The sequence below is a fragment of the Nerophis ophidion genome, linkage group LG20 (genome assembly GCF_033978795.1).
Source record: "Nerophis ophidion isolate RoL-2023_Sa linkage group LG20, RoL_Noph_v1.0, whole genome shotgun sequence".
Lineage (NCBI taxonomy): Eukaryota > Metazoa > Chordata > Actinopteri > Syngnathiformes > Syngnathidae > Nerophis > Nerophis ophidion.
This window is the reverse complement of record NC_084630.1, coordinates 37,675,399-37,700,891: the sequence shown is the minus strand read 5'-3', so window position 1 is coordinate 37,700,891 and position 25,493 is coordinate 37,675,399. Positions and strand designations below refer to the sequence as shown.

Here is a 25,493-nt window from a genome sequence, read left to right as displayed (position 1 = left end):
AAAGTACCAACAATTGGTATCGCTGAAAGCGGCATCGATTTCCAGGTACCGTGAATCGATACCGTATCGGTGTAAATGTGAACGGTGCGCCTCCCTAGTGAGCGTTGCGGTCCTGGGCTGCATGAGTGCTGCCAAAAAAAGGGTAGCTGTGGTTCATACATGCATTTTAACTTTGAGGCGTGCCAGCTATTTAGACATACAAACATCTTCCTGCACATGTTAAAAGTTCAAGTTAAGTTAAAAGTTAAAGTAGCAATGATTGTCACACACACACTAGGTGTGGTGAAATGTGTCCTCTGCATTTGACCCATCCCTTCGTTCACCCCTTGGGAGGTGAGGGGAGGAGTGGGCAGCAGCGGTGGCCGCGCCCGGGAATAACTTTTGGTGATTCAACCCCCAATTCCAACCTTTGATGCTGAGTGCCAAGCAGGGAGGTAATGGCTCCCTTTTTTATAGTCTTTGGACTCACAAACTCACGACCTACCCATCTCTAAACCAGGCCTGGGCAATTATTTTGACTCGGGGGCCACATTTAGAGAAAAAAATGTGTCTGGGAGCCGGTTATTTATTTTAAGGAACTCTAATACAAAACCTCACAAAAATGCCTGATTGAATACTAGAAACGTTATGACAGACCGCCTTAAAAAGCGTAACAAAATTTTAAATTTTTCTATGAAGGATAAAACACTGAATATTGACAAAATATAAACGTCACACTGCCTTTCGACCGACATGTTTTAAAATCAAGTGAAACGCGACAAAAATGCAACAAACAGTGAAATATGAACACAAAGGGTACAAAATAAACCCACCTACAATCTGATATATCTGATACATCACTGAGCTTTAGAACTTTGTTGTGAAAATCTGAATTCCATTGTGAGTGGAAACGCTTGTCTGAGCTGCTGTGACGCAGATTACCATAGTAACTAATTATATTACCGTAGTAACTAATTAGATCACCATAGTAACTGGTATATCATCCAAAAGCGCAGATTCCAACCATTGAAAGACTTAATATACCGTATATTTCCTTGAATTGCCGCCGGGTATATAGTATGCGCCTGCCTTGAATTTCTGCCGGGTCAAACGCTTCTCGCAAAATAATTAGCGCATGCTTAGCATTACCGCCAGCTCAGGATTAACGCCGGGTCAAACACGTTTCGCAAAATATTATTTTTATTAGTGCATGTCTAGAATTTCCGCAGAGTCAAACTCGTTTCGCAAAATAATTAGCATTGGCCTATGGTTTCCGCTGGGTCAAAATGTCACGTCACAAGTGACAGTTCACCTGTCATTATTTTCAAAATGAAAACGCATAAAAGGAAGAAGATTAAGAGCTATTCTGTGGGATTTAAGGTCCAAGCTATTGAATATGCTAAAAAGAACAGTAAGCAGTTATGTTAGGACCAGATGAGTTGCACGCTGGCCTGTTCTAAAAATAGCTCAAATAGCAGCACTTACCAGTGAGCTGCCTCTATTTTTTAAATTTTATTTATTTACTAGCAAGCTGGTTTAGAATTTTAAATTCTGAGAGAGACAAAACTCAAATAGAATTTGAAAATCCAAGAAAATATTTAAAAGACTTGGTCTTCACTTGTTTAAACAAATTCATTAATTTTTTTTTACTTTGCTTCTTATAACTTTCAGAAAGACAATTTTAGAGAAGAAATACAACCTTAAAAATGATTTTAGGATTTTTAAACACATATACCTTTTTACCTTTTAGATTCCTTCCTCTTCTTTCCTGACAATTGAAATCAATGTTCAAGTAAATTATCTTTTTATTGTAAAGAATAATAAATACATTTTAATTTAGTTCGTCATTTTAGCTTCTGTTTTTTCGACAAAGAATATCTGTGAAATATTTCTTCAAACTTATTATGATTAAAATTCCCAAAAAATATTCTGGCGAATGTAGAAAATCTGTAGAATCAAATTTAAATCTCATTTGAAAGTCTTATGAATTTATTTTAAAATTTTTGTTCTGGAAAATCTAAAAGAAATAATGATTTGTCTTTGTTAGAAATATCGCTTGGTCCAATTTGTTATATATTCTAACAAAGTGCAGATTGGATTTTAACCTATTTAAAACATGTCATCAAAAAAATATATTTATTGTGAGAAATCATTAAGATGATCAGTGTTTTCACAAAGACAAATATCATTAATTATTAATAATAACATAGTTAAAGGTAAATTGAGCAAATTGGCTATTTCTGTCTATGTATTTAAGTGTGTATCAAACTGGTAGCCCTTGGCATTAATCAGTACCCAAGAAGTAGCTCTTGCTTTCAAAAAGGTTGCTGACCCCTGCTATAAAGTTTATCCAAGTTTCATTTCAATCATTTTGTGGCCTAACAAGATGGTTGCTGAAATTTTAATGCCTGTTTTCTTAATTTTCGCTGAGGACGTCCACACTGACCTGGGCTGTCCACACGTTTGTAGTGATAAGGGTTGATGCACACGTCCTTCTGCTTGGAACCAAAGGGGTACTCGCAGCACTCCAGCGCCTTGAGCTCGTGGTGGGACTGCAGGTCAGGCCAGCGCCACACGCGGCAGTAGATGACGTGCGGCAGGCCCTTCCTGTGGGACACCTGCAGCCGGCCGTCCAGCGAGCGGGGGATGGTGACGCAGCTGCTGGGCTGACCGGGGCAGCTGAGCGCCCTCTCCAGCTCCTCCATGGCGCCCTTCTTCTTCTTCAGTTTCTTCACCAGGGCGTCCACGGCCTTCTCGGCCCACTTCTCCTCCTCGTCGCCCTGCTTCCAGCCCAGCAGACGTTTGACGGCCGGGCTGGTGAAGGAGAAGAGCGAGGTGACGTTCATGATGGACGGGGCGGCCCTCCCGCTCTCCTTCTCCGCTGGGCCAAAAGAAGGTTGGGGCGGCAGGTGGAGGTCCAGTTTTGGGAGGGAATTACTGATGAGGTCTTTGAGGATAATGCTCAGCTTCTAAATCCAAACGGATTATTTTCTGCAAGAAAAAAATTAGATATTAGTCATATTTAAGGATCCACTCTGCAGCAAGCTTCAAATCACATTTTTCAAAGCAAACATTAAAGAAATATAGTTCAGGCCAAAAGTTTGGACACACTTTCTCATTTCAATGTATTTTTTTTATTTTATTATTTTCATGACAAATACACTTTTGGTCAATTGACTTAGATGTGATTTCCCTCTCTGCATGAAAGTTTAAAAGTAGCATATATGAATGCAGTATGAAGAAGAATGTTTGAATGTAGACACATAGAATCATCATACTGCTGTCATTATATGCATCAAGTGTTCATTCAAGGCTAAGGCCAAATATGGCGATATATATGGTGTATCGTGACATGGTCTAAAAATATCGAGATATCAAAAAAGGCCGTATCGCCCAGCCCTAGCTGCATCATTTAAAAAGTCACCCGCAAAGGGAATGAAAAGTACTTGAAACTCCGCATGTCAACATCTTCATTCGGTGCCACACCCACAAAATGCCGGAACAAGCATTTCCACATCAACACTGTATGAAAAAAATAGTCAACAACAGAAGGAGATAATGTCCGCAGGAACCTACCACATAGCAAAGGATATACACTATTTGATTTCCTATCATACAGCTCATTTATTTTTATTTGACACTTATTGAAATATCTTGTGTAACATCATGCACAAAAGTGCACTTTATTTGTTTTAAACTATTGTAGTGGTGTTCTGTACAAAACGTGCACTTTAATTTAGTCCATCCATCCATCCATCATCTTCCGCTTATACGAGGTCGGGTCGCGGGGGCAGCAGCCTAAGCAGGGAAGCCCAGACTTCCCTCTCTCCAGCCACTTTGTCTAGCTCTTCCCGGGGGATCCCGAGGCGTTCCCAGGCCAGCCGGGAGACATAGTGTTCCCAACGTGTCCTGGGTCTTCACTGTGGCCTCCTACCAGCCGGACGTGCCCTAAACACCTCCCTAGGGAGGCGTTCGGGTGGCATCCTGACCAGATGCCCGAACCACCTCATCTGGCTCCTCTCCATGTGGAGGAGCAGCGGCTTTACTTTGAGCTCCTCCCGGATGACAGAGCTTCTCACCCTATCTCTAAGGGAGAGACCCGCCACACGGCGGAGGAAACTTATTTCGGCCGCTTGTACCCGTGATCTTATCCTTTCGGTCATGACCCAAAGCTCATGACCATAGGTGAGGATGGGAACGTAGATCGACCGGTAAATTGAGAGCTTTGCCTTCCGGCTCAGCTCCTTCTTCACCACAACGGATCGATACAACGTCCGCATTACTGAAGACGCCGCACCGACCCGCCTGTCGATCTCACGATCCACTCGTCCCCCACTCGTGAACAAGACTCCTAGGTACTTGACCTCCTCCACTTGGGGCAGGGTCTCCTCCCCAACCCGGAGATGGCGCTCCACCCATTTCTTTAACTTAGTGTTGTTTTGATATGTTTTGATATGTCATCTTAGTGACATCATGCACAAAAGTGCACTAATAGCTTGTTTTAAAATGTCTCTGACAATCTTGCACTTTCGGTTTTGAAATGACATGAATGTTTGTGCCACTGCTTAATAACTGTTTAATAAATACACTTTTGGTCAATTGACTTAGTTGTGATTTCCTTCTCTGCATGAAAGTTTAAAAGTAGCATATATTAATGCAGTATGAAGAAGAATGTTTGAATGTAGACACATAGAATCATCATACTGCTGTGATTATATGCATCAAGTGTTCATTCAAGGCTAAGGGAAAAATATAGAGATATATATCGTGTATCGCGATATGGCCTAAAAATATCAAGATATTAAAGAAAGGCCATATTGCCCAGCCCAGAATGAAAAGTGCTTGAAACTCTGAATGTCAAGATCTCTGTTCTATGCCACGCCCACAAAATGCCGTAACAACCATTTCCACATCAACACCGTATGAAAAAACTAGAAGGCAATAACGTCTGCAGGAACCTACCACATAGCGAAGGACATACACTATTTGATTTCCTATTATGCAGCTCATTTTTATTTCACACTTATTGAAATATCTTGTGTGACATCATGCACAAAAGTGCACTTTATTTGTTTTTAACCATTGTAGTGGCGTTCTGTACAAAAAGTGCACTTTAATTTAGTGTTGTTTTGATATGTCATTGTGGAGAGGCGGAGCCGACAGGCCGATAGAAAGGCAGGGCACGCCGGAGCCTGGCCCAAGATGGCGGCGAGGAGGCGGGGATGGCGAACGAGCGGCGAGGCGGGGCGGTGGGTGCCGGGAGCGACACCACAATGGAGATCAGGTGCGTGGATCGCGCACCTGTATGCGATTAATGAATCCTCTCGCACTGTTTAAAAGGGCGGCAGCCGTGAACGTCGGAGAGAGAGGTGGAGAAACAACGACGGAACGAGATGAAGCACATGCAACCCGGAAGAGAGCGAAAGCGAGAGGCAGACGACGCGAGCGACTGAAAAGAAACCCGAAAAAGACTTTTGTTAGTGGAAAATAAAGAAAGTCAACACTGCTCAAAGCCATGTACTTCCTTGGTGGTCCCTGGAACCCGCACGATGGTGAGAGTCGTTCACAGTCATCTTAGTGACATCATGCACAAAAAGTGCATTCATAAAAGGTCATATCGCCCAGCCCTACATTAAACACCTTTAAATTGTTAACAAAAACATCTCTTTCATTAATAAATATAAATGATATACACGAATGAGGTACTGTAGATTCCCTCCACTTGGGTCAATTGAAAAGTAGCTCGCCTGCAGTAAAAGTGTGGCCTAAAAAAAATAATAAAGAGTCCCACGCGTTAGTGACTCGCTGGCTGTTGTTTTATGGACATTTACTGCCGTTGAGTGTCAGTGTGGTTTTTAAGCCGATTGTTTTGCTGCAGATCTTCACTCAGATCTCGCCGATCCAAAGTCAGCTTCCAAAAGGAGGCCATCGCGTTATCAGAGGAAGTCGATCTTCGGCGAGCCGCTCGCAGAGGAAAACGTTATACGCTGCTTGGACAACAGCGGGCCAGGGCCAGGACAATAAAAAGGAAGTGCAGGGATAAATCAGTCCATTCACTGGGCTCCCGGGGGAGCCATTCACCAGCGCATACGTCCCAGCTTTTAAAACAAAAAAGTCGAATCGATGCTCCTGGTCGTCTTTTTACGCTTGTTTTGCCAACGCGTACAAGCGGCGGACACCAGAACGGAATAAACAGCATGTGAGCGCCGTCCATTAAGTGACTCACCGCTGACAGTAAAGCCTGCAGTATATTGTGTTTCCCTCCAGCAGGAACAAATAGATCATTAAGAATGCTCGCTAAGTTATTCTCGGTCCCCTCTTCAGATTATGGGATTCAATTTCCATTTCTATCTTTGTCGGATACCGCACATCGGACAGGTGCTTTTTACGGTGTATTGGTCACTTACTAAAAAGCGTGTCAGGAACATTACAACGAGTGAGCGCTATACTTAGCCAACCTCCTGACTTACTGTCCTCATCCAACACAGTGATGCTGTACAACTGAGGCGGGAAGAAAAGGGGGAGCGGCAGGAAACAGGTGGCGTAGTTGTGTCTTCGCGGCTGTCATCACCATCGTAACAACGGCATCGTTTCCTTTCTGATGCGCAGTGCAGGTCTTTCTACAGGTGCGAGGGACTTTCCAAAATGGACTGTCCCCCAACCCCCGTCTCAGACTTTTATCGGTGTGTTATTTTCACGCTTTGTCTCTCAAGATGCATGAAAAGATCACTTCCCGTGGGTCATTTATGCATGGCCACAAATGGGGTTTTAGGACCATTACGCCGTGTCTTTCTCTGTTGTTTTTTTAACACGCACGCATTAAATCCACACAGCAACAGTCGAAAACTACCAACCCCGTTTCCATATGAGTTGGGAAATTGTGTTAGATGTAAATATAAACGGAATACAATGATTTGCAAATCCTTTTCAACCCATATTCAGTTGAACGCGCTACAAAGACAACATATTTGATATTCAAACTCATAAACTATTTTTTTTTTTGCAAATAATAATTAACTTAGAATTTCATGGTTGCAACACAAGCCAAAGTAGTTGGGAAAGGGCATGTTCACCACTGTGTTACATCACCTTTTCTTTTAACAACAATCAATAAACGTTTGGAAACTCTTTTTTTACGTAGCCACGCTGTTGTAACACGCGCTGAATGTGGCTTGGCATTGTCTTGCTGAAATAAGCAGGGGCGTCCACGAAAAAGACGGCGCTTATATGGCAGCATATGTTGTTCCGAAACCTGTCTGTACCTTTCAGCATTAATGGTGCCTTCAAAGATGTGTAAGTTACCCATGCCTTGGGCACTAATGCACCCCCATACCATCACACATGCTGGCTTTTCAACTTTGCGTCGATAACAGTCTGGATGGTTCGCTTCCCCTTTGGTCCGGATGACACCACGTCCAATATTTCCAAAAACAATTTGTAATGCGGACTGGTCAGACCACAGAACACTTTTCCACTTTGCATCAGTCCATCTTAGATGATCTCGGGCCCAGAGAAGCCGACGGCGTTTCTGGATGTTGTTGATAAATGGCTTTTGCTTTGAATAGTAGAGCTTTAACGTGCACTTACATATGTAGCGATGAACTGTATTTAATGACAGTGATTTTCTGAAGTGTTCCTGAGCCCATGTGGTGATATTCTTTAGAGATTTAGTCGGTTTTTGATACAGTGCCGTAAGAAGGATCAAAGGTCACGGTCATTCAATGTTGGTTTCCGGCCATGCCACTTACGTAGAATGATTTCTACGTAAGTGGAGCGTAGATGTTGCACTTTGAAAAAATGTTGTTCTTAAACTGTTTGACTATTTGCTCACGCAGTTGTGGACAAAGTGGTGACCCTCGCCCCATCCTTTCTTGTGAAAGACTGAGCATTTTTTGGGAAGCTGCTTTTATACCCAATCATGGCACGCACCTGTTCCCAATTAGCCTGCACACCTGTGGGATGTTCCAAATAAGTGTTTGATGAGCATTCCTCAACTTTATCAGTATTTATTGCCACCTTTCCCAACTTCTTTGTCACGTGTTGCTGGCATCAAATTCTAAAGTTAATGATTATTTGCAAAAAAAAAAAAAAAAAGTTTATGAGTTTGAACATCAAATATGTTGTCTTTGTAGCATATTCAACTGAATATGGCTTGAAAAGGATTTGCAAATCATTGTATTCTGTTTATATTTACATCTAACACAATTTCCCAACTCATATGGAAACGGGGTTTGAATTTTCCAAACATGTTTCAGTCCAAATAAAAATAAATAAACATACTTAACTTTACAGCAAACTACATATCATATTAATAAAAATGACATTATATTTTACGTTGTTCTTTACAGCATATTACTGTAAATTGAAGAAAAAAACCTACTGTTTTTGGCATAAAATTCTGTTGACTGAGCTGCCAGTTTTTTACTGTAAAATCTACGGTTGTCGCATTTACAGTAAGTGTGTATTACTGTAAATGCGATGAGCTGGCGACTAGTCCAGGGTGTACCCGGCCTACCGTCCAAACGCAGCTGAGTTAGGCTCCAACACCCCCCGTGACCCCGAAAGGGACAACCGGTAGAAAATGGATGGATATTACTGTCAATGGAAAGACGGTACATTTGTTTTTACGGTAGAAAACTGACAGCGAAGTTGCCAGAATAAAAAAAATAACTTGTACTGTTTGAACATTCACAATATAATGTTGTAAAAACCAATGTCAATTTAATACAAAAATTCTGGCAATTAAGCAGCCGGCTTTTTCCGTAAAAACCCCCCAAAAAACTGTGTTTTTCAGTTTACAGTAAAAAGTTGAAATAAAAATTAAAAAAATACTATATTTTACAGTAAAATTTGGTAAATGTTAAGTTTTTGCTGTAAAATGGACAGTCTACTTCAGGGGCCAGGAACTTTTTGGCTGAGAGAGCCCATCATCCATCCATTTTCTACCGCTTATTCCCTTTTGGGGTCGCGGGGGGCGCTGGCGCCTATCTCAGCTACAATCGGGCGGAAGGCGGGGTACACCCTGGACGAGTCGCCACCTCATCGCAGGGCCAACACAGATAGACAGACAACATTCACACTCACATTCACACACTAGGGCCAATTTAGTGTTGCCAATCAACCTATCCCCAGGTGCATGTCTTTGGAAGTGGGAGGAAGCCGGAGTACCCGGAGGGAACCCACGCATTCACGGAGAGAACATGCAAACTCCACACAGAAAGATCCCGAGCCTGGATTTGAACCCAGGATTGCAGGACCTTCGTATTGTGAGGCAGACGCACTAACCCCTCTGCCACCGTGAAGCCCGCTGAGAGAGCCATGAAAGCCAAATATTTTAAAATGTATTTCCGTGAGAGCAATATACATTTTTTTAACACTGAATACAACTAAATGTGTGCATTTTTAAGTAAGACCAACATTTTTAAAGCACAATAAATCTCTTATTCTATTTAATAAGATTTTTATTCTGAAGCTAACCAATAATAAATAAAATACGTCTTACTATTAATGGACTTCTTGAACAGGTATGGTAGCAAACGGTTGTATGGATTAAAATGCATGAGAATGTTTTATATTTTGAAAGTTATTTTTAACACTGCGATTATCTTAGAATAATTATGTATGTATTACCACACAACTATTATGCTTAAGGGCCGTTGCTGTAATTATTGTCAATTGTGCTGAAGTGGTATTTTTCTTTGTCTGTGCAAAACTGGCAATCCAAAAGATTGCAACCAAGTCTGGTATCAGTGTCTGTGTCCAGGAACGGCCTGCTGACTGCCAAGGCCGAACACCGCCGTGACGCAGACGGAGCAGAGACAAGGCGATATTACCGGCGTCAACACATTTGCATTTTTGTATAATCATATATTGTGTATAACTGGAGTTGTCGAGATTACCCCCTTCGCTCAGCGACAGCTTCAGTGATGTAAACAGGGACCTCACAAATAAATAGAGGAAGCACACAGGCTGGACTTTTAGAAAGTAGTTTGGATCTTTAACTAGAATACAGCCCAAAACACGTGTCTCCTCATTGAGCCAAATTGAACTCTGTCTCTGCATGATTCCTTGCTTCTCGTCTGTTTAATAGATGTCATCAGTGTTTGAACCACACAGATTACGGATACATTAATTTCTTATCGTGTTAAGCCACATTTGGCTCGAAAGCCATAGGATCCCTACCCCTGGTCTATCCATCCATCCATTTTCTACCGCTTATTCCCTTTCGGGGTCGTGGGGGGCGCTGGCGCCTATCTCAGCTACAATCGGGCGGAAGGCGGGGTACACCCTGGACAAGTCGCCACCTCATCGCAGGGCCAACACAGATAGACAGACAACATTCACACTCACATTCACACACTAGGGCCAATTTAGTGTTGCCAATCAACCTATCCCCAGGTGCATGTCTTTGGAAGTGGGAGGAAGCCGGAGTACCCGGAGGGAACCCACGCATTCACGGGGAGAACATGCAAACTCCACACAGAAAGATCCAGAGCCTGGATTTGAACCCAGGACTGCAGGACCTTCGTATTGTGAGGCAGACGCACTAACCCCTCTGCCACCGTGAAGCCACCCCTGGTCTACTTAAAACAATTTCTATAATTAATAATGAAATCCATACATTATTCACTGTTAAAAGCGGCCCTCTGATGGCAACCATAACTGCAATGGGCCTTAAAGTTACAGTTAGCTGTTTAGTAAAGCGCATTGAGCTGTGAGTCAAAATTTGGGGTTTAATGACAGCGCCACCATGTGGTGCATTTGTCAGAAAAATAGTAGCACAGGCAACACAGCGGGACTGGGAATTTTGACAGATTTCCACCCTTTTGTGCACAGCCCTTGAAAATGAGAAGAGGTCACAAATGCAGACTATGAGACAATACTGGAAGTTTTTTTCTGGTATGTAGCCTTCCCTGACATTTTTTTGTTCCAAAAAAAAAAAAAAAAAAAAAATGCCATTGCATTCCATCCCTGCTGTCACACACAGCAGTGGCGACCAATCAGCGTCTAGCTCCGCCCTGTCGGGTGCCGCCTGGCTGTGGTTGGTACCCCAGCGGAAGGGTGACAAAATGTGCTTGGGTTATTATAAATCCAAGCACTTTTTGTGTGATTCCAGACAAAAAGGCTGCACTTCCACATCTGCAGCACAGTTCCAACTGTTGTCTTTCCACAGCAGCTGGCGGCCACACCGCGGGCGACATTTTCCCTGCACCAAGGTAGTGCGTGGCATGTGACTGCAGGCCGACATGGCTGTGAGCCCAGTCTTATCTGTTGGAGCATTCTAAGTATAAATAACACATTTTCCTCCTGGTCTATTTATAGAATCAGACAAGGATAGACAGCGATTTTAAACTAGACAAACAAGTCAATGGCGTTTTAAAATCGTGTTTTTATCACCTTTGTCTTTTAGTAAAGGTTAAACCGTTTTTATCTTTTAACCTTTTTGAACAAGTCGTGCATGCTTTTATTTCAAGTGGCCTGGACTACTGCAATGCACTTTATGCTGGCATTAGCCAAAAAGCTCTCTCCCGGTTGCAGTTAGTCCAGAACGCGGCAGCACGACTTTTAACAGGGGCCAGGAAACGCCAGCATATAACCCCAATTCTTCAGAGTTTTTGCACTGGCTCCCTGTTCATTTTAGAATTGATTTTAAAACATTGCTGTTTGTTTTTAAATCTTTACATGGACTGGCACCTCAATATATCTCGGACCTTATCCAAATTTACATTCCTGCGCGCGCTCTGAGGTCCGAGAGCCAGTTCCAGCTTGTGGTGCCCAAGACCAGACTTAAGACCAGGGGAGACAGGGCCTTCTCTGTGGTCGGCCCTAAGCTCTGGAACACTCTGCCGCTCCATGTTCAAACTGCTTCCACAGTGGAGTGTTTTAAGTCTCGTCTTAAGACCCACTTTTATTCTTTGGCTTTTAATACTACGTGAGTTGTGTGGTCCTCTGTCCTCTGTTGTCCTCTGTGTTTTTTATTCACTTTTATTTTTATTTTACTGTTTTAATTGATTTTACCCTTTAAAATAGTTTTTAATCATATTTGTTTTTATATTGTTTTTATTGGTTTTATTTTTATTCATTTTTTGTTTTATTCAGTCATTGGTGGAGCATAATATTGTTTTTAACATGGCTGTGCAGCACTTTGGAAACGTTATTGTTGTTTAAATGTGCTATATAAATAAAGTGGATTGGATTGGATTGGATGTTTTTTGCTTGGCCAAAAGAGGAATTTAGTGCAAAAGCACACCTGCACAATCTTGAAAAAGAGACGCATATCAATGAAGGGTTTCAACTACAGCTGGGCGATATGGCCTTTTTTTATATCGCTGTTGTGATCCTGTTCCAGATTACATCTTGAGTCTATGTTTGAGTCCCTTTTTGTGTTTTGGTTATTTCTGGACTCTGCCGATCCCTTTGTTTGAGCACTTCCTTGTTTGTATTTGTCACCATGGCTACTTCATTAGCTCCACCTAAACTTACCTTCTGACGCACACCTGGTTTTGATTGTTGTGTTAGTATTTAAGTCCGCCTGCTACCGGAGTTCTTTCTGGATCTTTTGTCTGCTATATGCAACAGTTGCGTTTGGTATTCCTGCTTTTTGTATTTACCTTGCTAAGTCCTAGCTAAGCTTCCGCGCGCTCGGCTCACGCTTCTGTGGACTCTGAACTCGACTCTTGCTAAACTTGAGCATTTAGCTTTCCGTGCGTTGGCACGCTTTTCTTTGCCTTTTGTACAAGGGTTCTTTTGGTCATTTGTATATTAAAATCAGTTCTTCCCAGTACCCTGCCTGTCTGAAGTCCTGTAGCATCCGGGGCTTCCCTGCTTAGGCCGCTGCCCCCGCGACCCGACCTCGTATAAGCAGAAGATGATGAATGGATGGATGGACTAAATTAAAGTGCACGTTTTGTACAGAACGCCACTACAATAGTTTAAAACAAATAAAGTGCACTTTTGTGCATGATGTTACACAAGATATTTCAATAAGTGTCAAATAAAAATAAATGAGCTGTATAATAGGAAATCAAATAGTGTATATCCTTTGCTATGTGGTAGGTTCCTGCGGACATTATCTCCTTCTGTTGTTGACTATTTTTTTCACACAGTGTTGATGTGGAAATGCGTGTTCCGGCATTTTGTGGGTGTGGCACCGAACGAAGATGTTGACATGCGGAGTTTCAAGTACTTTTCATTCCCTTTGCGGGTGACTTTTCAAATGATCCAGTTAGGGCTGGGCGATACGGCCTTTTTTGATATCTCGATATTTTTAGACCATGTCACGATACACCATATATATCGCCATATTTGGCCTTAGCCTTGAATGAACACTAGATGCATATAATCACAGCAGGATGATGATTCTATGTGTCTAAATTCAAACATTCTTCTTCATACTGCATTAATATATGATCATTTGAAACTTTCATGCAGAGAAGGAAATCACAACTAAGTCAATTTACCAAAACTGTATTTGTTAAAGTTATTAGCAGGTGACTTTTCAAATAATGCTACATATTAGCAGTAATGCTATTTTTGGAAGCAACGCTTGTGCCCCACACTTGACAAACTAAAGTTGTCTATTCGACATATTACCAATTGAAGCCGAACCACCGCCAGTCGATGGACCCCCTGCTGTTTTTCTTGGGAATGAATTCCTCCTTCATTTGTTACCAGATTCGCACCTTCTTTCTCACCTTCGCAACACTCTGCTAGCATCACGGCTAATGATAGCCACGCTGCTACCTCTCTGCTGGGCGAGGGCGTGTACGTATGTGACGTATGACATGACAGTATGTGACGCATGTAAGAACCTGCGCTTACACTGTGTGAGAAGGAAACACAAGTAGGAGTGGGAAGAGCTGTCCTGCAGTGTAATGCCCGCAGCTAAAAGCAACTGCGTGAGAACGTATACTCCAATACTCACAAAATAGTCATTTTCTATATCGCACAGAGACAAACCCGCGATATATCGTGTATATCGATATATCGCTCAGCCCTAGTTTTAACATAGGCACATTTAACAAAATAACTAGCGATGTCCCATAATGGCTTTTTTGCCGATATCCGATATTGGCCAACTCTTAATTACTGATTCCGATATCAACTGATATATACGGTCGTGGAATTAACACATTATTAGGGCTGGGCAATATATCGATATACACAAGATCTCCCGGGTTTGTCTCTGTGCGACATAGAAAATGACTATATGGTGATATTGGAGTATACGTTCTCACGCAGTTGCTTTTAGCTGTTGGCATTACACTACAGGCTCTTCCCACTCCTTATGTCTCCTTCTCACGGACAGCAAGTGCACAAACTTACACACATCACATACTGTCACCTCATACGTCACATACACATACGCCCTACCATGAATTGATTAACATGGACCCCAACTTAAACAAGTTGAAAAACCTATTGGGGTGTTACCATTTAGTGGTCAATTGTACGGAATATGTACTGTACTGTGCAATCTACTAATAAAAGTATCAATCAAGTATCAATCAATCAATCCCTCGTGGAGCAGAGAGGTAGCAGACTGCGTAACGTTAGCTGTGATGCTAGTGGAGCCGTGCGAGTGGTAATACGAGAGAAAGAAGGTGTGAATGAAGGAAGAATTAATTCCCAAGAAAAACAGCAGGGGTTCCATCGTCTGGCGGTGGTTTGGCTTCAAGAGAAAACGACAACAAAGATGGCGGGAAGAAGACCAGGTAAATAAGACCGCCCACAAAACAAGGCATCCTGAAGAGAATAGAATGGACTTTATCGTCATTATATTTGTATATAATGAGGGCGGCATAGCTCGGTTGGTAGAGTGGCCGTGTCAGCAACTTGAGGGTTGCAGGTTCGATTCCCGCTTGTGCCATCCTAGTCACTGCCGTTGTGTCCTTGGGCAAGACACTTTACCCACCTGCTCCCAGTGCCACCCAGACTGGTTTAAATGTAACTTAGATATTGGGTGTCACTATGTAAAGCGCTTTGAGTCACTTGAGAAAAGCGCTATATAAATGTAATTCACTATATAACACTATATAAGAGGGAATATGTCGAATAGACAACTTTAGTTTGTCAAGTGTGGGGCACAAGCGTTGCTACCAAAAATAGCATTACTGCTAATATGTAGCATCGTTTGAAAAGTCACCTGCTAATAACTGTTTAATAAATACAGTTTTGGTCAATTGACTTAGTTGTGATTTCCCTCTCTGCATGAAAGTTTAAAAGTAACATATATTAATGCAGTATGAAGAAGAATGTTTGAATGTAGACACATAGAATCATCATACTGCTGTGACTATATGCATCAAGTGTTCATTCAAGGCTAAGGCAAAAATATAGAGATATATGTCGTGTATCGCAATATGGCCTAAAAATATCGAGATATTAAAAAAAGGCCATATCGCCCAGCCCTAGTTTAATATGAAAACTATTTGTTGAATACGTTAGCAAAGAAAAATCCATCAATCAGCCGCATTGTCTTATAAGCCGCAGGGTCCAAAGCGTTGGAAAAAAGGTAGCGACCTATAGTCCAGCAAATGCAGTATATATACCGTATTTCCTTGAATTGCCGCAGGGCATATAGTACGCGCCTGCCTTGAATTACTGCCCGGTCAAACTTGCTTTGCAAAATAATTAGCGCATGCTTAGTATTACCGCCTGGTCAAACTCGTGACGTCACGAGTGACACTTCCCCTGTCATCATTTTCAAAATGGAAGAGGCTGATTTCAATACCAGTAATTTGAAATCGCATAAATGGAAGAAGATTAAGAGCTATTCAGTAGGATTTAAGGTCCAAGCTTACATCACACTCAAATTTTTACTGCATGCCTTTGGTAAGTGCCGGAGTGAGAAGAGGTTTTAAAATAATTAGCACATGCTTACTTTTACCGCATGCCTTTGGTAAGCACAGGAGTGAGAAGAGCTTTTAAATTAATTAGTTTAAGGAAATAGGGTAGTTTTGTTGTGCACCCCTAAAGCAGATTATTCCAACCATCTCTCATTATGTGTGCAGAGCAGTTGTAAACCACTAAAACCACAACAATAGGCATGTGGGACTTCAACTCCGCAGCCTCATGTTGCCGTGAAACGCTGTAAACGTGACACAGATGCCTTCCTTATAAAAAGCTGAATTACACCAGACAGCCTCGTAAAAAACACCGCCATTTGCTACACAAGCCGGCGCTCTCTCTCTCTCCGTGGACGTTGCCTCGTTACGCTGGCCTGATGGTGGAAGACTGCGGCTAATGGACGCGCAGATTGAGGCCAGCACAACACCACCAGGCGGCGGATTTCGAGCCGCCCAGACCGAGCTGTTAGCCCTCGCACGGATGGCTTTGCACCGCTCCAGTGTCTGTTAATCAATTTAGACCCGGGCTGTGCAGGATGAGGAGGCACTAATGATGCTCTCCAGCCTCCCCCGGGGGGGACGGAGCATTATAAAGAAGATACATTATTTATCAGCAGGGTCCTGGGCGGGGGCCTCCATTAGCCCCCACCCGCCCCTTCAATAGGGTCACCGGCTATAAAGGGAGAAGTGCAGGAAGGGAGAGTGATGGCGGCAGAAAGGCTGTAATGCAGAGGGAGAGGGGAGGAAAGTGAGAGTGACAGTAATGCCGCAGATCTGAGACGCAGTGGGTGTTTTTCCAGTGGGAGGACTTGCCCATATCTGCTCTCTGATGGACGATAAAAGAGCCAGAAGTAACAAAACACGCCCGTAATCGGACGCCTTTTTGCCAATTCTCATTTTCTTCTTCCTCAATGTCACTGGCACCAAGCTCAGGATGATAAACTCAGCTTCAGAAGTGAAGCGGAGGATGAAGAAAGACACGGCAAGCTGCTGATGATCTGCCGCCGCTCGGAGCTGGAATTTGAAAGGTCCCAGCTATTTTTCACACGGAGCCGCCATCGTATGCAAATAATCTTGTCTACGCTCCTCGGTACATCATGGAAGGTTTCTATATCGATATCTTTAAATTAATCAACAAAAATGACATTAGTATATTGTGTTAAAGTAATATATGAAAATTAGGGGTGCAAAAAAGAATCAATTCACATTTGAATCGCGATTCTTATTCATCACGATTCAAAATCAATCCATAATTTTCAAGAATCTATCCAAAAAAATAAACTATTCATCCATACATCCATTTTCTACCGCTTGTCTCTTTTGGGGTAGCGGGAGGTGCTGGAGCCTATCTCAGCTGCATTCTGGCGGAAGGCAAGGTACACCCGGGACAAGTCGCCACCTAAATATATATAAATATATATATATATATATATTAATATATATACAGTATATATATATATATATATATATATAAAATGTACATATATGTATGTATATGTGTGTGTGTATATATATATATATATATATATATATATTTATATATATATATAAATGGCAAGCTGAACTGTCAACGTGCGCGCGAGCACATACAAACTCCGTTTCCATATGAGTTGGGAAATAGTGTTAGATGTAAATATAAACAGAATAGATTGATTTGCAAATCCTTTTCAACCCATATTCAGTTGAATATGCTACAAAGACAAGATATTTGATGTTCAAACTCATAAACTTTATTTTTTTTTTGCAAACAATAATTAACTTAGAATTTCATGGCTGCAACACGTGCCAAAGTAGTTGGGAAAGGGCATGTTCACCACTGTGTTACATCACATTTTCTTTTAACAACACTCAATAATCGTTTGGGAACTGAGGAAACTAATTGTTGAAGCTTTGAAAGTGGAATTCTTTCCCATTCTTGTTTTATGTAGAGCTTCAGTCCTTCAACAGTCCGGGGTCACCGCTGTCGTATTTTACGCTTCATAATGCGCCACACATTTTCCATGGGATTCAGGTCTGGACTGCAGGCGGGCCAGGAAAGTACCCGCACTCTTTTTTTAACAAAGCCAGGCTGTTGTAACACTTTTCTTGCTAAAATAAGCAGGGGCGTCCATGATGACGTTGCTTGGATGACAACATATGTTGCTCCAAAACCTGTATGTACCTTTCAGCATTATTGGTGCCTTCACAGATGTGTAAGTTACCCATGCCTTGGGCATTAATACACCCCCATACCATCACAGATGCTGGCTTTTGAACTTTGCGCCTATAACAATCCGAATGGTTATTTTCATCTTTGTTCTGGAGGACACCACGTCCTCTGTTTCCAAATATAATTTGAAATGTGGACTGGTCAGACCACAGAACACTTTTCCACTTTGCATCAGTCCATCTTAGGTGAGCTCGGGCCCAGCGAAGCCGGCAGCGTTTCAGGATATTGTTGATAAATGGGTTTGGCTTTGCATAGTAGAGTTTTAACTTGCCCTTACTGATGCAGCGACCAACTGTAGATACTGACAGGGGTTTTATGAAGTGTTCCTGAGCCCTTGTGGTGATATCCTTAACACACTGATGTCGGTTTTTGATGCAGTACCGCCTGAGGGATCAAAAGTACGTAATATCATCGCTTACCTGCAGTGATTTCTCCAGATTCTCTGAAGTTTTTGAGGATTTTATGCACCGTAGATGGTAAAATCCCTAAATTCCTTGCAATAGCTCGTTGAGAAATGTTGTTCTAAAAGTGTTCGACAATTTGCTTACAAAGTGGTGACCCTCACCCCATCCTTGTTTGTGAATTACTTAGCATTTTATGGAAGCTGCTTTTATACCCAATCATGGCACCCACCTGTTCCCAATTAGCCTGCACACCTGTTGGATGTTCCAAATGAGTGTTTGATGAGCATTCCTCAACTTTATCAGTATGTATTGCCACCTTTCCCAACTACTTTGGCATGTGTTGCAGCCATGAAATTCTAAATTAATTATTATTTGCAAAAAAAAAAAAGTTTATGAGTTTGAACATCAAATATGTTGTCTTTGTAGCATATTCAACTGAATATGGCTTGAAAATGATTTGCAAATCATTTTATTCTGTTTATATTTACATCTAACACAATTTCCCAACTCATAAGGAAACGGGGTTTGTACATTAGTCATGAAATGATGCGGCTGACCACCTAAAATTACGTGGCGGACGACATGAAATAATGTAGCGGAGCACGAAAAATGATGTGGCGGACCTCATGAAATGATGTGGCAGACCACATAAAATTATGTGGCAGACCTCATGAAATGATGTGGCGGACCACGTAAAATTATGTGACAGACCACATGAAATGATGTGGCTGACTACATGAAATGATGTGGCTGACCACGTAAAATAAGGTGGCGGACGACATAAAATAATGAAGTGGCAGGCCAAAAGAAACTGTGGCTGACAATGTAAAATGATGTGGTTGACCACATAAAAAAATTTGGCAAGCCATGTAAAATGATTTGGCGGACCACATAAAATGAGGTAGTGTACTACATAAAATGATGTGGCGGCCACGTAAAACGATGTGGAGGACCACATAAAATGATGTGGCGGCCACGTAAAACGATGTGGAGGACCACATAAAATGATGTGGCGGCCACGTAAAACGATGTGGTGGACCACATAAAATGACGTGGTGGACCACATAAAATGATGTGGTGGACCACATAAAATGACGTGGTGGACCACATAAAATTACGTGGTGGACCATGTAAAATGAGGGGGCGGACCACATAAAATGATGTGGTGGACCACATAAAATGACGTGGTGGACCACATAAAATGAGGGGGCGGACCACATAAAATGATTTGGTGGACCACATAAAATGACGTGGTGGACCACATAAAATGACGTGGTGGACCATGTAAAATGATGTGGTGGACCACATAAAATGATGTGGTGGACCACATAAAATGACGTGGTGGACCACATAAAATGAGGGGGCGGACCACATAAAATGATTTGGTGGACCACATAAAATGATTTGGTGGACCACATAAAATGATTTGGTGGACCACATAAAATGACGTGGTGGACCACATAAAATGAGGGGGCGGACCACATAAAATGATGTGGTGGACCACATAAAATGACGTGGTGGACCATGTAAAATGAGGGGGCGGACCACATAAAATGATGTGGTGGACCATGTAAAATGAGGGGGCGGACCATGTAAAAATGATGTGGTGGACCACGTAAAATGACGTGGTGGAACATGTAAAATGAGGGGGCGGACCACATAAAATGATTTGGTGGACCACATAAAATGACGTGGTGGACCATGTAAAATGAGGGGGCGGACCACATAAAATGATGTGGTGGACCATGTAAAATGAGGGGGCGGACCACATAAAATGATTTGGTGGACCACATAAAATGACGTGGTGGACCATGTAAAATGATTTGGTGGACCACATAAAATGATGTGGTGGACCACATAAAATGAGGGGGCGGACCACATAAAATGATTTGGTGGACCACATAAAATGATTTGGTGGACCACATAAAATGATTTGGTGGACCACATAAAATGACGTGGTGGACCACATAAAATGATGTGGTGGACCACATAAAATGATGTGGTGGACCACATAAAATGACGTGGTGGACCATGTAAAATGAGGGGGCGGACCACATAAAATGATGTGGTGGACCATGTAAAATGAGGGGGCGGACCATGTAAAAATGATGTGGTGGACCACGTAAAATGACGTGGTGGAACATGTAAAATGAGGGGGCGGACCACATAAAATGATTTGGTGGACCACATAAAATGACGTGGTGGACCATGTAAAATGAGGGGGCGGACCACATAAAATGATGTGGTGGACCATGTAAAATGAGGGGGCGGACCACATAAAATGATTTGGTGGACCACATAAAATGACGTGGTGGACCATGTAAAATGATTTGGTGGACCACATAAAATGATGTGGTGGACCACATAAAATGAGGGGGCGGACCACATAAAATGATTTGGTGGACCACATAAAATGATGTGGTGGACCACGTAAAATGAGGGGGCGGACCACATAAAACGATTTGGTGGACCACATAAAATGACGTGGTGGACCACATAAAATGAGGGGGCGGACCACATAAAATGATGTGGTGGACCACATAAAATGACGTGGTGGACCACATAAAATGAGGGGGCGGACCACATAAAATGATGTGGTGGACCACATAAAATGATGTGGTGGACCACATAAAATGAGGGGGCGGACCACATAAAATGAGGGGGCGAACCACATAAAATGATTTGGTGGACCACATAAAATGATGTGGTGGACCACGTAAAATGAGGGGGCGGACCACATAAAATGATGTGGTGGACCACATAAAATGACGTGGTGGACCACATAAAATGAGGGGGCGGACCACATAAAATGATGTGGTGGACCACATAAAATGATGTGGTGGACCACATAAAATGAGGGGGCGGACCACATAAAATGAGGGGGCGAACCACATAAAATGATTTGGTGGACCACATAAAATGATGTGGTGGACCACGTAAAATGAGGGGGCGGACCACATAAAATGATGTGGTGGACCACATAAAATGACGTGGTGGACCACATAAAATGAGGGGGCGGACCACATAAAATGATGTGGTGGACCACATAAAATGACGTGGTGGACCATGTAAAATGAGGGGGCGGACCACATAAAATGATGTGGTGGACCACATAAAATGACGTGGTGGACCACATAAAATGAGGGGGCGGACCACATAAAATGATGTGGTGGACCACATAAAATGACGTGGTGGACCACATAAAATGAGGGGGCGGACCACATAAAATGATGTGGTGGACCACATAAAATGAGGGGGCGGACCACATAAAATGATGTGGTGGACCACATAAAATGACGTGGTGGACCATGTAAAATGAGGGGGCGGACCACATAAAATGATGTGGTGGACCACATAAAATGACGTGGTGGACCACATAAAATGAGGGGGCGGACCACATAAAATGATGTGGTGGACCACATAAAATGACGTGGTGGACCACATAAAATGAGGGGGCGGACCACATAAAATGATGTGGTGGACCACGTAAAATGAGGGGGCGGACCACATAAAATGATGTGGTGGACCACATAAAATGACGTGGTGGACCACATAAAATGAGGGGGCGGACCACATAAAATGATGTGGTGGACCACATAAAATGACGTGGTGGACCACATAAAATGAGGGGGCGGACCACATAAAATGATGTGGTGGACCACGTAAAATGAGGGGGCGGACCACATAAAATGATGTGGTGGACCACATAAAATGATGTGGTGGACCACATAAAATGACGTGGTGGACCACATAAAATGAGGGGGCGGACCACATAAAATGAGGGGGCGGACCACATAAAATGATGTGGTGGACCACATAAAATGACGTGGTGGACCATGTAAAATGAGGGGGCGGACCACATAAAATGATGTGGTGGACCACATAAAATGATGTGGTAGACCACATAAAATGACGTGGTGGACCATGTAAAATGAGGGGGCGGACCACATAAAATGAGGGGGCGGACCACATAAAATGATGTGGTGGACCACATAAAATGATGTGGTGGACCACGTAAAATGACGTGGTGGACCACATAAAATGAGGGGGCGGACCACATAAAATGATGTGGTGGACCACATAAAATGACGTGGTGGACCACATAAAATGAGGGGGCGGACCACATAAAATGATGTGGTGGACCATGTAAAATGAGGGGGCGGACCACATAAAATGATGTGGTGGACCACATAAAATGACGTGGTGGACCACATAAAATGACGTGGTGGACCATGTAAAATGAGGGGGCGGACCACATAAAATGATGTGGTGGACCACATAAAATGATGTGGTAGACCACATAAAATGACGTGGTGGACCATGTAAAATGAGGGGGCGGACCACATAAAATGAGGGGGCGGACCACATAAAATGATGTGGTGGACCACATAAAATGATGTGGTGGACCACGTAAAATGACGTGGTGGACCACATAAAATGAGGGGGCGGACCACATAAAATGATGTGGTGGACCACATAAAATGATGTGGTGGACCACATAAAATGAGGGGGCGGACCACATAAAATGATTTGGTGGACCACATAAAATGATGTGGTGGACCATGTAAAATGAGGGGGCGGACCACATAAAATGATGTGGTGGACCACATAAAATGATGTGGTGGACCACATAAAATGATGTGGTGGACCACATAAAATGATGTGGTGGACCACATAAAATGATGTGGTGGACCACATAAAATGACGTGGTGGACCACGTAAAATGAGGGGGCGGACCACATAAAATGATGTGGTGGACCACATAAAATGATGTGGTGGACCACGTAAAATGACGTGGTGGACCACATAAAATGAGGGGGCGGACCACATAAAATGATGTGGTGGACCACATAAAATGATGTGGTGGACCACATAAAATGAGGGGGCGGACCACATAAAATGATTTGGTGGACCACATAAAATGATGTGGTGGACCATGTAAAATGAGGGGGCGGACCACATAAAATGATGTGGTGGACCACATAAAATGATGTGGTGGACCACATAAAATGACGTGGTGGACCACGTAAAATGATGTGGTGGACCACATAAAATGAGGGGGCGGACCACATAAAATGATGTGGTGGACCACATAAAATGAGGGGGCGGACCACATAAAATGATGTGGTGGACCACATAAAATGACGTGGTGGACCACATAAAATGATGTGGTGGACCACGTAAAATGATGTGGTGGACCACATAAAATGACGTGGTGGACCACGTAAAATGAGGGGGCGGACCACATAAAATGATGTGGTGGACCACATAAAATGACGTGGTGGACCATGTAAAATGAGGGGGCGGACCACATAAAATGAGGGGGCGGACCACATAAAATGATGTGGTGGACCACATAAAATGACGTGGTGGACCACATAAAATGATGTGGTGGACCACATAAAATGATGTGGTGGACCACATAAAATGACGTGGTGGACCACGTAAAATGAGGGGGCGGACCACATAAAATGATGTGGTGGACCACATAAAATGACGTGGTGGACCATGTAAAATGAGGGGGCGGACCACATAAAATGAGGGGGCGGACCACATAAAATGATGTGGTGGACCACATAAAATGATGTGGTGGACCACGTAAAATGACGTGGTGGACCATGTAAAATGATTTGGTGGACCACATAAAATGATGTGGTGGACCACATAAAATGACGTGGTGGACCATGTAAAATGAGGGGGCGGACCACATAAAATGATGTGGTGGACCACGTAAAATGACGTGGTGGACCACATAAAATGATGTGGTGGACCACATAAAATGAGGGGGCGGACCACATAAAATGATTTGGTGGACCACATAAAATGATGTGGTGGACCATGTAAAATGAGGGGGCGGACCACATAAAATGATTTGGTGGACCACATAAAATGATGTGGTGGACCATGTAAAATGAGGGGGCGGACCACATAAAATGATGTGGTGGACCACATAAAATGATGTGGTGGACCACATAAAATGACGTGGTGGACCACATAAAATGATGTGGTGGACCACATAAAATGACGTGGTGGACCACGTAAAATGACGTGGTGGACCATGTAAAATGATGTGGTGGACCACATAAAATGATGTGGTGGACCATGTAAAATGATGTGGTGGACCATGTAAAATGACGTGACGGCAATGTCCAATGCAGCGGCGGGCCACCGTAAATGATGTGACGGATCAGACCTACCACCTGTGCTATAACGACTTCAATTCCCATGACTTGGCTGTGGGCGAGTGTGTGATCCTGAATGAAAGAACCAGACAGCGTGTAAACACGTTGGCACGACACCAGAAGCGCTTAGTCACACGCTTAGCTTTGCCTTTAAAGCGCTGACCTCTGACCCCCGCCCGCCCAACAACAAGAGGATCTCAAGCCAGCTATCTCAACCATGCCTGGCTCTCCGTGCTGCAGGGTTAGCGTCCTGTCAGGAGGGACACCTCCACACATGCGGTGGTCTGTGGGCCGTGTTGTGACGGCCTGGCGAGCTGCGGGAATGCCGCTAACCTATATTTACACGTCTGTTTGCCGTGAAATGTATACATAAATGTATTAATACACCTGCTTTGTGTTATATGAGATGTCATCAGTGATGCTCGTGGACTGCCACACACATTTGGATACTTTAACACAGTGTTTTTCAACCACTGTGCCGCGGCCGTGAGATACAGTCTGGTGTGCCGTGGGAGATGATCTAATTTCCCCTATATTTTTTGCAAACCAGTAATTATAGTCTGCAAATGATGTGTTGTTGTTGACTGTCGGTGCTGTCAAGAGCAGTGGTTCTCAAATGGGGGTACTTGTAACCCTGGGGGTACTTGAAGGCATGCCAAGGGGTGTGTGAGATTTTTTTTAAATATTCTAAAAATAGCAACAAAAATTAAAAAATCTTTATAAATATATTTATTGAATAATACTTCAACAAAATATGAATGTAAGTTAATAAAGTGTGAAAAGAAATACAACAATGCAATATTCAGTGTTGACAGCTAGATTTTTTTGTGGACATGTTCCATAAATATTGATGTTAAAGATTTCTTTTTTT

At 42.9% G+C, this 25,493-nt stretch overlaps 1 protein-coding gene and 1 long non-coding RNA gene across 5 annotated transcripts in view; one reads left to right on the top strand and one right to left on the bottom strand.

Annotated features, from left to right (window-relative positions):
- Positions 1-25,493, top strand: part of LOC133539116 (uncharacterized) — a 1,110,877-nt gene that overhangs the window by 615,702 nt on the left and 469,682 nt on the right. The gene's annotated exons all lie outside the window — the stretch shown is intronic.
- The window catches only part of smad1 (SMAD family member 1), a 126,495-nt gene that overhangs the window by 35,644 nt on the left and 65,358 nt on the right, over positions 1-25,493 (bottom strand). For all 4 annotated transcript variants that reach the window (XM_061881190.1, XM_061881192.1, XM_061881193.1 and 1 more), the window contains one exon: positions 2,426-2,970. In XM_061881190.1, coding sequence (XP_061737174.1) covers positions 2,426-2,825 — 400 coding nt within the window. In that variant the 5' untranslated portion in view covers positions 2,826-2,970. The remainder of the gene's footprint in view (positions 1-2,425; positions 2,971-25,493) is intronic.